Below are 17152 nucleotides of genomic sequence, written 5' to 3'. Positions count from 1 at the left end.
CTTGATGTTTTTACTTGGCTGTTCACCGCCCTGAGTCCTCAGGGAGAAGGGCGGTATACAAATTCAAAATAAAATAAAATAAATAAAAATAAAATAAAGAAAACAAATTAAACAGTAAGTTTATAATTCCAACTACCGAATAATTTTCTGGTGTGATTAGTGTTTTAATTGCCCCAAGGAACTGGTGGTCAGTTATTCTCCATATGCTATGGAATGGAGGATATCTGTCAGAAAGAGACAAAAAACCAAGGAGGCCCTGTCTATCAACACGTAAGTAGGAAACCCAAATTATCTCTGTTCACCAGACTGATTGACTTTATTTAAGGCTTTAGTTAGTATATAACAAATTTAGCTAGCCAGCTGTACTTATTTTATCTGAATATCAGTGAGCGCGACTATTACCTTTCCTATATTGTCTTATCTCCAGGAAACTTAGTTGTTGGCTTCATTACTTTAATAAGATAATTTTTAATTCTTCATTTCCTGAAAGGTTTATGTTCATTTTGGGTCCCAAAGCATGTTCCTTTGTTTTTCAAAAGCTGGACTGACAGTCTTTGACAGAAGACCTAATAACTTTCAAATAGGTGAACTTGGCTATCACACATATTTGTTACTGGGATACCTTACAGTAAAGTTTTAAATTATCCCATTTTTCTTGTTTGCAACCTATGATTGCTGACTTTCATGTAAGCAAAACACCAGTTGAAGACTTGTCTCTAGTTTTAGCTAGGAGTGTTGCAAATAATCTATCCAACTGGAAAACAAGCATACACGGGAAGTGGAAGGAAAAGATGAAAAAATAAGCCTCTTCTCCTACAAAGCAGAGGCCAACACTAAGATATGTTTCTTATTTCAATTAATGTTAATTGGAAATGCATACAAGATGCTTTGAATTCATAAGGAATAATCAAAGGTCAAGCAAACCATGGATTTTAGTTAAATAGCTGTGTGGAGTGGGAAAATCCATGTTGACAGCACAGTCACATTAACATGGTAGCATGGGTTGGCATATAGTGTTGGAACATGATAAAAAATACAGATTGAAAACTTTACATGGTTAAAAATCTTTCAGAAATTAAATAATGTAATTCATGTTGGGTCTTTAACACACTGAAAAACCTAGTTTTTTTGTGTCATCCATGTTTGGTTGCTTCCTTTAGTAACAATTCTTGATATTACTTCATATTAATGCAAAAAAATTAAAGACACCCTGTGTTTCCAGGTAAAACATTTCAATTAGTTTTCCTGATATAGGCGTATCACAGAGTCGTGGTAAAAATTGGGGTAATAATAAATGTTATTTCTGGAGATAGCCTGACACAGCCAATAAAATCTCGACTAAGGACCTCCTCCTCCAGCCAGTTTCTAGGGCGCTTGCGGTACAGTGATTGGCTATCTCAAGGACGCTAAAGCGTTACCATTGGTGGAAACGGACGTGTCACGCAAGTAAAGCAAAGAAATAGGGGAAGGGGGGGGAAATTGGCTGGTGGTTAGTTCTATGGCCTAATTAGCGGAGTACTGTGGTGATTTTGGGTTGGATAAAACGTAGGAACGCAAGTAAAAAAAAAATGGCGCCATTCTCCGGTTTTCTGGAAGATAGATAAGGCGAGGCTCGGCGGAAAATTCACTTCGAGGGGTGCCGGCAGAGCGGAGTACTAACTCAACGGGGCTCCCTTGAGCGCTTGCCGCAGGTGATGTGTTGGCAAACCGGGTTGCCCGTAATACAGGCGGTTTCCAACTTATTCCAGACTTATAATACGCAAGGGAAAGCACCGAACACGTTCTTGTTGCTCGGAGGCCAGACTCCAAAAGAAGTAGACCAAATGCTTAAGCCTAGGACGCAATTGCTAAGTGAGCCTGTGTACAGGGTTGTTAACTCTTGTTAGATTAACAAGAGTTGAAAGGGACCTTATAGGTCATCTAGTCCAACCCCCCCCAGCTCAAGCAGGAGACTCAACACCATTTCTGACAAATGGCAGTCCAAGCTTTGCAATTGGTTTGCAACTGGGAAACAAGTTCCACAAATACGCGCAGGACCACCAGACCAAGCGGCATATTCTCCAAAAGTATTATCTTGTAACGGGGGGGGGGTGTAAATTCCCTGGAGTTCAAAGTTTGGAAAAGTTGGGCGTCTTGCAGTTCCCTGGGGTGGTCTTGGGAGTTAAGCCTGCCGGCCTGATCCAACGCGTGTTTATGGGAGTGCTTCGAATTGCCATCGTGTGGACGTGCTCATTTAGCCACAGTCCTGGTTATCCTTGGTGTGAAGCTTAACGTTTGCGTAAGCAGGTCTAGAAATTGTTTTATCTAATGAGGCTTATTAGAGGTATTAAAGGAGATATTGATTGATTGATTGATTGAATTTATATACCGCCCTTCTCCCCGAAGGGACTCAGGGCGGTGAACAGCCGAAAATTAAAATAACATATAATATAAAAGTTAAGATAACTAAAAATAAATTAAATTAATCGGCCTCCCAATTTAAAACCCCAAGGTTAAAGGAGCTATTAAATCAGCTATTGAAGGGCGATGCCGGCTCTTGGTTGAGGAGTTTCCTTATGGTGGCTCGCTTCAATTTTGGGGGTGAGTGGAGCCCTTTGCTTCCCCTGCCATCTCATTCGTTAACCTAGGAAGGATGGCCGTCAGAAAATCATGAAACTTGATTTTCATTCTTTCTACCTGAGCAAACCATATAAATATACTTGTATTACTAATTGCATAGTTGTGTGCAATTAATAAATGTAGTCCACATTTGTATTTTACTCACTCTTGATCTTATCTCTCTTTATTTTCCATAAATCTATGCTTTTAAGAATCCCACTGGCTGAAAATTAACATTTACCACTTTTACCTCCAGGTGACAAAACGAGTAGAAGCATGCTTTTATGTAAGGTATCCTACTTTTTTGACCAATTCTTAGTCATTGCAATTGTTGGCGTGCTCCTAACTTTTCTTAAATTACTTTGCATGCCTTAACATTTCTCAATTTATCCATTTCAGCCAAGTGCAGCCATTCAAGAAAATGTAAAAATATAGCTTGATTTGACTTTGTAGGATTAACAGCTATTGTTGCAGCATTAAGAAAGTACACAACCCAATTGGACTACAATTTATCAATTACCTTTGAAGGGCATCTACAGTCAATATGGTATGTGAACAATCTAACTTTGCTTTATTTCTATTTATTAAAGAGCATGTTAACCAGCAACTAGAAATGCTGATTTTATAAAATACCAAGATTTTGTTTTTAGGGTTTAGGTGCAAATAATGAGTCATAGTTTCAAAGTGAATATTATGAAGTGTCTTAGAGCATATTTGAAAGATACTCTATTCTAGATACTGTAGGACTTGTCATATTTCATATTTACTATTTGAAAGTGTGATAAAACCTCTATTTTACTGATCTTCATTTAATGGACTTTAAATACAAAGGAAAATGTACATAATGGGATTTTTACATACATTTTAATATATGGCAATTACATAAATGTGGGTTTAATGGTCATATGGCTTTTCTCTTCAATTGGAACATAAACAGGTTTTACTGTAGTTCCATTTTAAATATAAAAAGGCTTCTTCCTAGAGTGGTAGATATGGAATTGAAGCTTGATAATGTGTTTTGAGCTAAACCTGTGGAAAATGTAATGACAGTGTTCTTAATAGGCCATGTAAGTATTGTCTTTTAAACATTATGTGCTAAAATTAGTGTATAAGAATATGTTGAACAATTAATAGGCTTAAGAAAAAGTACTTGTTTTACCCTTTTAGTGGAATGCTCCCTATAGTTAGAAAGAAAGAAAAAACCCTGCAATCTGTATTCTTTCAATAACTTAAATATTCCTTCCTACCATGTCATTTAAATATGGAGGATAAGATTATGGAACAATTCTTTTTGTAGTAATTTGGGTCTTTATGGACTTAAAATTATGATAAAGTCCAATTTGATAAATATGATTAGACTTTTTCAAAAAAAAGTGTTATATGGACAGTTATTCCTTACGGATGTTTTATTTTTGTTTTAATAATTGCACTCTTTGGCTATCCATTACATAGTTGGTTCGCTTAAATATTTATGTTATTGTGATTGCAGGACTTTCCTTTTTCTAAAGTTCTCTTGCCTTAACACGAGTGTTTTAGTATAAAAATTGAGGTCATTGCTCATTGTTGGAGAACAAAAACTATCTACCCATTTTAAAAGTCAGTCCGTATTCATAATGTTGTCTAAGAATTTCTTGGGCCCAAATGATCCCAATAGAAAATAAAAACAATAGGTGTGGTAGCTAGCTACTTTATTTGGAAGTGTGTAGAAAGCCAAAGGTAAGTATAGTGTACTGTATGAGGGGAAAGTAGAAAGATTGGCAGGTAGACTTGTGATAAATTAGTGATTTGTAACTGCTTATTTTTTTGTGTGAATAAAAAATTCCATCCAAAGTATTCATTCTGAGAGCATGCCCACAAGTTATCTTAACATTTTCAAAAAATACCCTTTGTCTATAGATGGTTTATGAATGACGGCAACTATATATATCCCAGAATAATGTTGCAGGATCCAATCTGGGTTGATCACTGGGACAAGAAGGTCTTGTCTTCCAAGCTAAAGAGAAGTTCCCTGAAAATGAATCCAAAAGCTTGGAAGACAAAAATATTTGATCCATGTGATCGACCCAGATTGGATTTTGCATAGATGGTTTATTTCTGCTCTGACACATTTGTTAGTTTTGTAAGGTACAGTTTGAAATTATAAGTATTAGAATTAAAATTTGTAGTTTCCCAATTGTCAATGAAGATTCTCAGTCATCCGGGTAGAGTTGTCTGGAAGTTAAGCCATGGAAACTGGTCTTCTTGTTAGTTCAAATCATTTCATTTTTCTCTGATTATATGTTCCTTTCTCATTAGATCCAGCAAAGAAAGCAAATTGCAGATACCATCTGCCAGGGACTTGTATTTGGTAGGACCTAAGTGGCAAGCCGCCTTTGCCATGGAGTCCACCTTATGGAACATTCTCTCCCCCCCCTCACCCCCATTAAGTTAACGCCATCCCTCTTGATGTTCCAGAAATCCTTTATGATCTGGTTATGTTACCAGGGTTCCACTGTTGAGGTGGATATACTCATTCTCTCTCTCTTCCTCCCCCCCCCCAAATATTTTAAAATGTAGATTAACTTCTGATTTTTTAATGTTGCCTTATATTTTGAAAGGCTTGTTTTATATGTATTTTTATTTAATAATTGTATGCTACACAGAGTCACTTGTGAGATAGGGAGCTATATAAATTGGATGGATGGATGGATGGATGGATGGATGGATGGATGGATGGAGTTCTAGAATAGCACACTTCTAACTCATTCCTTTTGACTCCTCTTAGGACAGCAAAATTCTGCAAGACATAGAAAAAGCCCTCAACAAGGCTAAAAACAACCTTGAGCATTTAAAGGTTTTAGAGGAGGTAAGTGGGCCAACTAAACTTTGTATGAGTTATTATCTCCCAATAACTCAAACTCTGGGAATTGAAAATTTCTTTTTAAAAAAAGAATTGAAAATACTGCTTCAACATTTGAACTAAGCTTCAGAAGTTTTAATACTAGGTCAACCCCAGAGAATTAATAGCCTGTTACTGTATAGTATCTAATAACAAGATTGGAATCAGATAACAGACAGACCTTCTGACCAGGCAGAAGATACCACCTTTTTGTATCAGATGATCAACCTTTGAAAAAAATAATAATAACAATGGAAGATTTCAATTCTCCAGACAACTTCTGAGAATCTAACTTTGCCAGGAGTCAGAATACAGCAAATTTTGTCCTCTTCTTATCACAAAAAGAGCATTTGCTAGAAGTTCTTCATGAAATGACTCAATGATTCTACCCATAGTAGCCTGAATGACAGTACTCAGAGTACTTGTTAATAGTTTCATCTCATCTTTGAAGAAAATAGCAGGTGCCAGAGGGATTTTTCCTGGACCATGTATTCTTCAACATTTTAATTAGTGAGTTGAAAGAGAGAGTTGAGGGGATATTTGTCAAGTTTGTATATGATAGAGTTGGGGAAAACAATTTCAAAAGATTTCAACAGGTTTGAGCAATGGACTGATGAAACGAATAGGGTGGAAATTAACTAAGTTCTGTATTTGAGAAGAAAAATAGAATTACAAGCACAGAATGGAGTGCCTTGCAGGTGCTGAAAATGCAAATAATATTCTCAGTTGTGTTAATAGAATAATGAAGTCCTGATCACAGGAAATAATTATTGTACTTTGTTCTGCTCTAGTTATGTCCCTCGTGGAATATTGTGTCCAATTTTGGCACAGTTAGAAAAATAATGACAGCTTGGAGAAGGAGCTGTCAGGATGATGTTGGGTCTGGAACTAAGTCCTACAAGGAATTGTTGAAGGATCTGAATATGTTTAGCATGCATGGAAGAGTGATATAGGAACAATCTTCAAATGTCACATAAAAGAGGGAGTCTAAATAATTGCCCCAAGTTTAGAACTAGAATTGATAGGATAAACTTTAGAAATAATTATGTTCAAGCTAAAGAGGTTTAGGAGCAATCAGCCAGTAAGAACAGACTACCACATAAGATATAGTACTTTTGGCTGGAAATCTTTAAACAAGATGGACCATCTATCAGAGATGATAGTGAATCTGGAGCAGGTTGCATTACATGACCTTTGCTTGTGTGTAAAATTTGACCACCTGAAACCAGGTGGACTCTTAAGAAGTTTATCTAGTTAAACCTTACAAACATAATGCTTTTTTCTAGTAACCAAGTGGTATTTTCACATTCTTCTAGATAAAAAAATGGATGAAAATGATTTTCTTAAAAAGTAAATATTGTGCAGGCAAGCTACAAGAAGTATGTAATACTTGCTGTGGCTCATTTTTCTACAATTTGGATGATAGGTAAAATTTAATGTATTTAGTTAGCTATCTTTGTTGGCCATGGACAAAAACAAGGGGCTAAAAGTTTGTGTTTGTATTAAATTTCTACTGCTTCTTGCGATGGAACCCTTTAAATGTAACATTCTTTTTGTTGTTGTTTTTTCCTGAAGTTCCTGAATACAGAACATGAAATTTAGTGCTTTTCCTAAATCAGAATGTTTCACACATACAAATATGAATAAAACTATGAGCTGATAATGGCTTTCTGCGTTTAAAATAAGTACTGCTGTAATATTTTACATTACTGAAAGTGCATTGGAAGAAGTGCCTTATGTGTGCATTTACATATACTGTATTTTCCGGGGTATAAGACGACGGGGGGTATAAGATGACCCCTGACTTTTCCTGTTAAAATATAGGGTTTGGGCTATACTCGCCGTATAAGACTACCCCTCTTCCAACGCACACCAAATAAAAATTAAAAAACATCAACTGGCTCACTCACAATGTAAAAGCAGCTGTGCTAGACCCAAAATGGCCCCTGCAACAAGCAGGAACCTCACACAGCCACAAAAAACCCAAAAAAACAACTTTCACACTTTACACACACACACAACACAACACAACTGGCTCATCCACAATGTAAAAGCAGTTGTGCTAGACCCAAAATGGCCCCTGCAACAAGCAGGAACCTCACACAGCCACAAAAAGCCCAAAAACCCAACTTTCACACTCTACACACACAAAATACCACATACAGCTTTGTGAGATTTTGTGTGTTTGTGTAGTTAAGAGTGAAACACTACAGAAACACACTAAATCTCAGAAAGCTGCACAAATATTATTTATTTTTATTTTTATTTTTATATGAAAGCTAAATTTAAAACTTCCTAAACTTTAAATGGCTAGGTCTAAAAAAGAACAACTAAAAAAAACCCTAATTAATTTTTTTTTTAAAGCTCCCAAAGGGGAAAAAAAACTTACCCAATAGAACAGGGGTCTCCAACCTTGGCAACTTTAAGACTTGTAGACTTCAACTCTCAGAATTCCTCAGCCAGCTTTGCTTTGCTGGCTGAGGAATTCTGGGAGTTGAAGTCCACAACTCCCTGCGTGCTTGATTGCAGGCAGGGAGTTGCTTGCTGATGGAATGGATTCAGACAAGCGAAGCAAGGCAAGCGTTGTGACTAGCAGCTAAGGTAAGCAACCTGGAGGGGGAAAACTTTTTTCCTTTTACATGGCTCTGGCGATCCAATTAGCAGGCAACTCAGCTGGGATCGTCAGAGCTTGGCTCGTCAGAGTCTTTCGGCTGGTCTGCCTGGTTACAGGAGAACGACACCCGGTGTATAAGATGACCCCCGACTTGTGAGAAGATTTTCATGTGTTATAAAGTCGTCTTATACACCGGAAAATACGGTACATGATTATATTTCTTTAAAGCACCACACTGAGCATTTCAACTATGATAATCACAAGTGACTAGATTTCAATGTCATTCCTATTGATTTCTCTTTGACCATTAGATATTTTTCCAAATTCAAAATCATCTTGAAAACGTGTGGGACTTTTTAATTGTATTTAGCTATGTCTTCATTTTATTTTGAACATTTAATTACCATAACCATTAAAGCTGCAACAAAATTATGTTATTAAAATCTATCTCTAAAGAAAAAGGCAATATTAATTTTGCATTGGTTTTGTTATTCTAGTCAAATTGTGTTTATGTTGCGTTTAAATTCTGTGGACAATATGTGCAAGTGTGAATATATTTTTAATTATTTTTTTAAAAAATGAATAAGCTACTTCAACAGTTCATTGCTGAAACAAAACAGGAAGAAAGCAAGATTGCAGATGTTATCACAGCCAAGTTTACAGATTGTATGGCTTCTCTGAACTCAAGGTAACATGATTAAAATTATAATACCGATTTTGTCTGAATTCTACAGTACATATTTCTGTATGAATTAACTTTATGGTAAATTGTGGAAAAGGACAATTTATTTAAATTATTTACTCATTGTGTTTGTTTCGACAAAGGGAAACAAATATTACAAAATAACCACCTTCCATTTTTTCTTTTCTACTGTTACTTCCTTTATTTGTTGCACCTTGATTTGTTCAGGTTATAATTCTTATTCTAATACTATGATTTGTTAGCTTGGAATAATTGTTATCCTTTCACCTAATTTAGTAGGTTTAAAAAGTAAAGTGACTTTACTTTTAAATTCTTTATCAAAATGTTAGTTTTTGAAGCATTCCTTCAAATATTAAGCTACTGTATTTCAGAACCAGTTTTATTTATCTTTCAGAGAAATGTGAGTTTATGATGATAAACAGATTTATGATATAATTATTTTGTGACTATTAATTTATAACTTTGTTTTTAAATGGCATAATGTGCGCTTTTCTATGCTATATAGTTACCTACTGAGATACTCAAATTAGGTGGTACTTTTGTAGGATATGACCATTTTTTCTGATGTATTTGTTTCTAATCAGGAAAAGGAAGATTGAGGCAGAGTTGGTAATGAACACCAGTTACTATGTAACTGATATACATAGCATTCAGGTTGCTGTTATACAAAAAAGAAGCAATTTGATTGATGCAATAAAGAAAGCGAAGGAGCTGAAAACAACTCATTCATTAGAATCCTACCACAGCTTAAATCAGGTAAGGTAAACTATGTATTGCATTTCTTTGCTTTCTGGTTGGGATTTTCATTAATGTAATCTATGCCTTCAGTAGTCAGAAATGCATTTTAAGGGTTTCTGTAAAGGTAATTTCAACAGTAAAATAAACTAACATATAACAAAATAATACAATTAAAATAAACATCAGAACTAGTTTTATTGATCTTATTGTTTTGGCATTCTAACCTGAGGGGTAAAATACAAATGATTTTAAATTTAATTAATTTAAATTGGTCATAAAAATAAATGCATATATGTTCTGTATTAGTACACTAATAAACTAATTCCAATAACAAAAATGAATTTGTTTATAAAACAATTTTAGCTTAGTTTATAAAACTATTTTAGCTTAGGCACCATTTTGATCTGTAATGCCCCATTACATATATTCTTTGTGTGTTTATGTGTATGTACAAATAATTATCAGTGTAAAACAAATATAAGGCAAAATATGAATTGTGGCACTCCTAAATCATATACTGTCTACATAAGTGCTTGCTATAGTGTATTAAAAATTGAATAAGGACTCATTATTTTTTAAGGCTCTTTGCAACTTAAATGTATCAGTTGAAGAAGAAGTCTTAAAACTAGATAATCTGAAAAAAAGAACACTTCCGAGGTACGTTTCTGGAAAACTAGGGGGGTTTGGCACATTTATTTTTGTCCATAAGCAGTATTAAAATAAATTGTTGCTAGTATGCTAGTATTCAAGATTCGCTAACTGATCCTGTGCCGTTAAGTCATTTTCATCTTCAAATGACCCTATAGACCAGTGATGGCTAACCTTTTTGCTGTTGTATGCCAAAAGCGGGGGGAGCGCGGGGGGTTTGTGCGTGTGTGTGTGCCCACATCCATAATTCAATGTGACCCCCGCACATGCGTGCGTGACCCCCCCTGCTCCCCCCGCTTTTGGCATGCGATGGCATGGTGGGCCCGGAAGGCCCATTTTTTGCCCTTCCCAGCCTCCAGAGGCTTTCTAGAAGCCTGGGGAGGGCAAAAACTGCCTCCTCCCTTCCCCTCCCCGGAGGCCGTAAACAGCCTATTCTCAGGAGTCTTCCAACACCAAAGTTTAAAGGCATCAAAGATTTTTTCTGCCTTCTTAAAGTCCAATTTTTGTTTCCATAGAGTACCTGGGTTGCATGATACATGATGTATAGATACATCATGGCATTTGAATATTTTTTCCAAAGCCTCATGTCTGATGTATTGAGTGCTAATCTGCAGTGTATTTTTTGACTACTATTGATGTTGATCCTGAAAGGTAGACGTTATAACACCAGTTCAGTATCTTCATTGCCAATTCTAAGACCATTGTTCTACCTGTTGTCATTAGTTTTGTGGTCTTTATATTTAATTTTAGTCCCATTTTTTAACTCTGCTTTTTGACTTTTAGTGCAAAGTCAAAATGTGTTACTGGCATAGTGCATGTTTGTTGTTAGTTGTGAAGTTGTGTCCGACCCACCGTAACCCCATGGACAACATTCCTCCAGGTCTTTCTGTTCTCTACCATCCTCTGGAGTCCATTTAAGGTCATGCCTACTGCTTCAGTGACTCCATCCAGCCACCCGGAGTTTCATCTTCAGGATCTTGGCCTTCTAAGGAGCAGTCAGGGTTGATCTCCTCTAGGACTGACCAGTTTGATCGCCTTGCAGTCCAAGGGACTCGCAGGACTCTTCTCCAGCACCATAGTTCAAAGGCCTCAATTCTTTGGCGCTCAGCCTTTCTTATGGTCCAACTTTCACAGCCATACATTGCAACTGGGAAAACCGTAGCCTTGACTATACGCACTTTTGTTGACAGGGTGATGTCTCTGCTTTTTAGTATGCTGTCTAGATTTACCATAGCTTTCCTCCCCAGGAGCAACCATCTTTTAATTTCTTGGCTGCAGTCCCCATCTGCAGTGATCTTGGAGCCCAGGAAAATAAAATCTGTCACTACCTCCATTTCTTCCCCATCTATTTGTCAGGAATTGAGAGGGCCGAATGCCAGGATCATAGTGCATTTTATTGATAGTTTTTAAAACCACTTCTCCGTAATATATCTCCTCATTCCACTAATGAAAACTGTTGTGTATCAGTTTGGAGTCATCAATTAAGTACTAAAAACTCAATTATATGCTTAAAACTGTGTCCAGAAAATTTGTAACATGGATAATATATTCCTAATACAGGTTTTACATGGACTATGATGAGATAAACCATCTATTTGAAAACATAGGTAAATTTTCCTATGATGCATCAAATGTGTAAGTATTTTGCGTGTATTTGAAATACAATGGTTTTGTTCAGCCAACTTAGAATCTTTCAGTTTATATAATACAGAATACCTTCTGTTGAAACACTCATAGATATAAAGAATAAACAATACCAATAAAAGGAAAACTGGAAATAACACCTATGCAAGCATGGCTGATCTTAAAAAATAAAAGCTAACGGGTTCATTTTTGGTTTGAAGAACAGGAAAATCCCAAGGCTTTAGGTATTAAAGTTGTATAAATAAATAAATTGGTAAAAAAAAATCTTGAAAAAAAGGAAACTACCCCTATTTGTTGAAAAAAGAAAAACATTGAAACTCAATTTGAGGGAATTATTTTCTGTAATATGAAAACAGCCAACTAGTTCCCATCAGAAATAAGATTTCTGGTTATTTTGGGGGCAGTAATTACAAGTTGCATTTGTACTTTCGATCATGCTGTCAATGAACTTTATTTAGAAATGTTTCCATTATTAAATACTGTGCAGCAGCATCTGGAATGAAATGAACAGTTTGGTTGACAGATACAGGCAAGTGAAATTTTCTGTTAGAAACAGTATACCGTATTTTTCGGAGTATAAGACTCTCCGGACTGTAAGACGCACCTACCTTTTTTGGTGAGGAAAACAAAAGAACTCTGCCTCTTCCTCCCAGCAATTTTTCCTCATTGCAGCCTGCTTTACTTTCATTTTCGTCTTCAGCATAGCTTGATTAGCACAAGAAAAAAAAATCTGCTCCCAGCAATTTACCTCCTTGCAGCAAGCAGCAGAGACACGGGGAACAATAGGCAATGGCAATCCCTGTAGCCTGAAACAGCTGAGAGTTGGGAGGCCAATCAACTTGTGCTAATTAGGCTGTCCTGAAGCTGAAATGGGCTGTTGCTGCTTGCCGCAAGGAGGTAAATTGCTGGGAGGCAGAGGCCAAAGGTTGGGGGCCAGTGGGTGGGCGGGGCTACATTCGGAATATAAGACGCACCCAAATTTTCACCCCCTTTTACGGGGGGAAAGGGTGCATCTTATACTCGGAAAAATATGGTATGTATCTAGCTTGCTGATTTTTAGTGGTACTTGGCATAATTCCTATAAGTAGCAATTATGAGATCTTTGATATTTACAGGAACAGAAGGATCCATTCCGTGGCTCCTTAAAATCTTGGTTGTATTATACTCAACAAAATATTCTCCACATTGTAATTTTTAGTTGAATAGGAGACAAAAAATTATTAAATACGTGAGAGTCAGTTATGTTTTAAATTAAATAAAATTGAATAATGATTATTGTACAGTTAGGGAGTGAAGTCTCCATCAAGCATCTGTGATCAAATTCAGTCCTCAATCCCTGCAGAGTTATATGCCTCTATTCAATAAAGTGGGCTTGGTATGACAAGCCAAGATTTGTTTTAATGAGCAATTAAAAATGTCCTGGTCACAGAGTGAAAAATCTATAAATTATTATTTACAATTTACAGTGCCTAGGATGCAAATTTAAATATGAAATTACATTATGGTTTTATGTAATGTATGAATCAAACCTTATATGTTATGTACGTTAGTTTTGTACTCATTCTTGTCCATGGGGGGGCAGCTGTGATAAAATTAGATTTTTTTAAAAAAACTGCTGAATCTGAAATTGTTACAACCACAGTTACTGTTTTATACTTATTATAGATTACTGTATTAAAATAAATTCAGACAATGAAAAGCTGCTTATAAGCTGCTTATAATGTGTCAAGGTAGTTAAATACAATACACCAAATTAAGTTTTTTTTTCCTGACTCTGTGGTTATGTCAAAGAAGTAGGGAACGTACGGAGCAAAAGGCACATTTATATAACACTGGAACTTAAGCTAGCACATAGCTGAAACTGAAAGTTAAAGATCTGGCCATAAAATATAATCCATAGGAAATAGTCCATTAGAAGCAGTATACAAAATTAAACTTTGAATTTTTTTTAGATTGTACTGTATAAGAATGATAAAATTAAATCACCTAATGTTGCTGTTCATGTATACTTAGAGTACATTTTTCTTTAGACTACTATCTTTGAAAAGATGGGAATTTGGTTGAAAAAGGGAACACAATATTGAAGTTTTAAAAAATCAAGTTGAATATAGTTTTATCTTAGTCACTTATTAAACTATACTAATGATTTTTTCTGAAGTGATTTCTTTCGTGTTGTATAGATGTCTTTCTGGATAGACATATTCAATACAAGTGCATAAATTTTATGGTGAGGTTATAGATACCATACCTCCTTTTTTTAGCTTCTTTAGATTGTTTTCTTTGTGGGGTATTTTTATATACTTTTTCTTCTGATAAAAGTAGTTAAAAATAAAAACATGTTGAAAAATCAGTGATTTTGCTGTAAGAGTTTGGTGGTGAAATCTTGAAAGCGTTCTGGGACTGAAAAAAAATTATTAAGAGGATGTATTTAGCCTTCAGGTTTAATGGAAATTAAAGATGCTTCTTAAAGTCAAAGGCCTTTTCATTATATCTGTTGTTTATTTGATCTTTTGTGCTAATACGATGTTTAATAAACAAACAGTATTCAATGAATAATTGGTCAATTTAGGTACAACTTTGAAGAGAACTCTCTAAAAAAGAATAATGAACTTGGTACTTCACATCAAGTAAATGTGAATCTTGTTAAAGAAGTTGATGTAATTCCTCCTTCCAAAGAATCTGATATATGTTTTGGAGGTGCCCACTTGCAAGCAATGAGTCTATTATCAATTCAGAAACACACTCCTGCATTATCTCATGCCACAACTACACCAGATGTTATAATTGAAGAAATAATTGAAGATGATCAAGAAAGTGAGTAGGGGCTTTAAACCCCTCTAAAGCTCTTTATATAATTTGTTACAGCTATAATATCCTTTCTCTTTCAAAGTGTTCATAGTGTTTTAAAAAATACATAGATGGATCATACACACACACACAGCTTTGCAGTACCAGAGCAAACACCAGATATTGAACTATAGTTCTGAGCATCCCATCACCAGCGAGTATGATGACCAGAGTTCCTGGGAGCTGTGGTTGAGCAATCAAGAACAACAAATTGTCCACTTTTAACTAAAGAATTACAGATATGCTCACTCTTAAGATTGAGAATGATTTTTCCTGGTAAATAGCAACTCATGAAAAAACGCTTGTTATGTTGATATGTTGTATCCCTTTTTGTAATATGCTGTATTATTTATTTATTTTATTTATATGGCTGCCCATTTCACAAGAAGCGACTTTTAGACAATGGTGTTGAAGTTTCTATAAATAGTAGTATTTATTTAAATTGGATATAAGTAAATCTTTCTGATGTAAGTAAGTGTTTGGAGACTGATGGAATCAAAACAAATTAAAAACATGACCATAACCATCTTATAAAAAGTGTGTGGATTAGCCAACACTCAGCCTTGGAAGTCTGTTAAACTCTGGATTGTGATTGCCACCGCCACCTTGCACTCTGGTTTCCAAAGTTAGGCTGGCTTAAGCTAGGTGAAAGTTTCCACCATCCGCATTCCTTCTCTGAAGGCTTCCTTGCCTCACTTTCCAGTGCCTGCCTAAAACATAAGCTAAACAGGAGTCATTGTTCTGTGCACATTGCACGCACACACACCAGAGGTGGGTTTCAGCAGGTTCTGACCAGTTCTGGAGAACTGGTAGTGGAAATTTTGAGTAGTTCAGAGAATCTGTAGTAAAAATTCTGACTGGCCCTGCCCCCATTTATTCTCTGCCTTCCAAGTCTCAGCTGACTGGCAGGAAATGGGGATTTTGCAGTAACCTTCCCCTGGAGTGGGATAGGAATGGAGATTTTACAGTATCCTTCCCCTGCCATGCCCACCAAGCCACGCCCACAGAACAGGTAGCAAAAAAATTTGAAAACCACCACTGATACACACCCACCCCATTCTGAGCTTGGGGACTTTTGTTTGCAACTGAACTGGCAGGCTGCCAGTCCCGCCCAGGTTTAGGGAGAAGAACCCTCCTTCAGCATGTTATGCTGGACCCTGACAGCTCCCGGGTGGGGAGAAGGGCAAGCAAGGATGATGACAGGGTGACTCACTCGCCTGTCACCTTTTACTGGCCCTGCTTGCTCCTCTCCCTGTCTGGGAGCCATCGAGGTCCAGCGCAGCACACCGAAGAAGTGGTCCTTCTCCCCAGGCCAAGGCACAATTGGCAGCTTGCTGGCTCAGATGCAGATAAATGTCCCCAAACTCATAAGTGTGTGTGTGCGTGTATGTAAAATGATTCCAGCTAGCATGACTTTCATGGCGGGGGGAGGGACTGGGAAGCAAGGCAAGGAAGCCTTCAGAGAAGCAGTGTGGGCTGGTTTCTCCTCCCTTAAGTTGACCTGGCTTTGGAAACCAGCACGGAAGGCCCAGCTTGTGGTGAGTTATCTCCACAGCAAGTTAGCCAGGGCGAGTTGGTGGCAGTAAGGAGCAAATTGTCTCTTTCTGCCACTTCCATACAATGAAGGGACTGTCAAAAAAGGCCAGGTGGCATCTCCCACTATCTTGCTGGTTTTAACACACACAATCCCCACAGATGCCATTGCTCATGACTCCTGGGATTTCTCAGAATAGACTTCTTAGGGCAAATTTGAAAACTGTAAGCGTGACTCTGAACTTGGCTTTAGAAGGCTAGTCGTTAAGTCTCAGTTCTTCAATAAATTTGTTCCAGGTGAATAATATTCACATATGGAGTTGATTAAATATATCCGTGTTTTTTCCCCCCAAGCATTTTCTGCAGAATATCGCAAATCTACATATCAGAAGAGTTTTTTTCAAACACAGCAGGTCCCATTTGAGTTAAAGGCTGGTATGTAACTGATCTGGCAAAATAAAATGTCACAATGATTGGTTTAATAGTTTGATTTTTGAAATGTAGAAAGAAATGCTACCATCCCTTTTTTAAAATAGTAACTTTGAAGATATAGATCAGTGATGGCAAACCTTTTTGCCACCAAGTGCCCAAACTGGAATGTGCGCCAGAAACCTGAAGACCAGCTGGCCGGTGCGCATGCGTGCGCCAGCCAACTGGTGTTCAGGTTTCTGGCGCGTGCATGCATGCCAGCCAGCTGGTCCTCACACGCGCTGGAGCTCCGGAAACCCGAAGACAAGATGGCCAGTGCGCATATGTGCATCGGGCAGCTGGTCTTCGGGTTTCCGGCGCTCCAGCGCAGGCAGAGACCAGAAGAGTAGCTGGTGACAGCGCACGTGCCCACAGAGTGGGCTCTGCATGCCACCTCTGGCACGTGTGCCATAGGTTCGCCATCACGGATATATATCAAGTGTATAAGAGGAAGTTTATGGAATAGACATATACTTTTTTC

At 37.0% G+C, this 17152-nt stretch overlaps 1 protein-coding gene across 1 annotated transcript in view; it reads left to right on the top strand.

The window, feature by feature from the left end:
• Positions 1-213: 213 nt before the first annotated feature.
• The window catches only part of RNF17 (ring finger protein 17), a 52892-nt gene continuing 35953 nt past the window's right edge, over positions 214-17152 (top strand). The window contains exons 1-8 of the mRNA XM_070943661.1: positions 214-270; positions 5363-5443; positions 8678-8778; positions 9378-9549; positions 10112-10188; positions 11740-11814; positions 14393-14637; positions 16558-16638. Coding sequence (XP_070799762.1) covers positions 214-270; positions 5363-5443; positions 8678-8778; positions 9378-9549; positions 10112-10188; positions 11740-11814; positions 14393-14637; positions 16558-16638 — 889 coding nt within the window. The remainder of the gene's footprint in view (positions 271-5362; positions 5444-8677; positions 8779-9377; positions 9550-10111; positions 10189-11739; positions 11815-14392; positions 14638-16557; positions 16639-17152) is intronic.

The sequence above is a fragment of the Pituophis catenifer genome, unplaced genomic scaffold, assembly GCF_029215685.1.
Source record: "Pituophis catenifer annectens isolate HBS135680 unplaced genomic scaffold, rPitCat1.0.hap2 SCAF_4, whole genome shotgun sequence".
Taxonomy (NCBI): domain Eukaryota; kingdom Metazoa; phylum Chordata; class Lepidosauria; order Squamata; family Colubridae; genus Pituophis; species Pituophis catenifer.
Note: the sequence above shows the minus strand (reverse complement) of the source record. Positions and strands in the feature narration are given on the sequence as shown.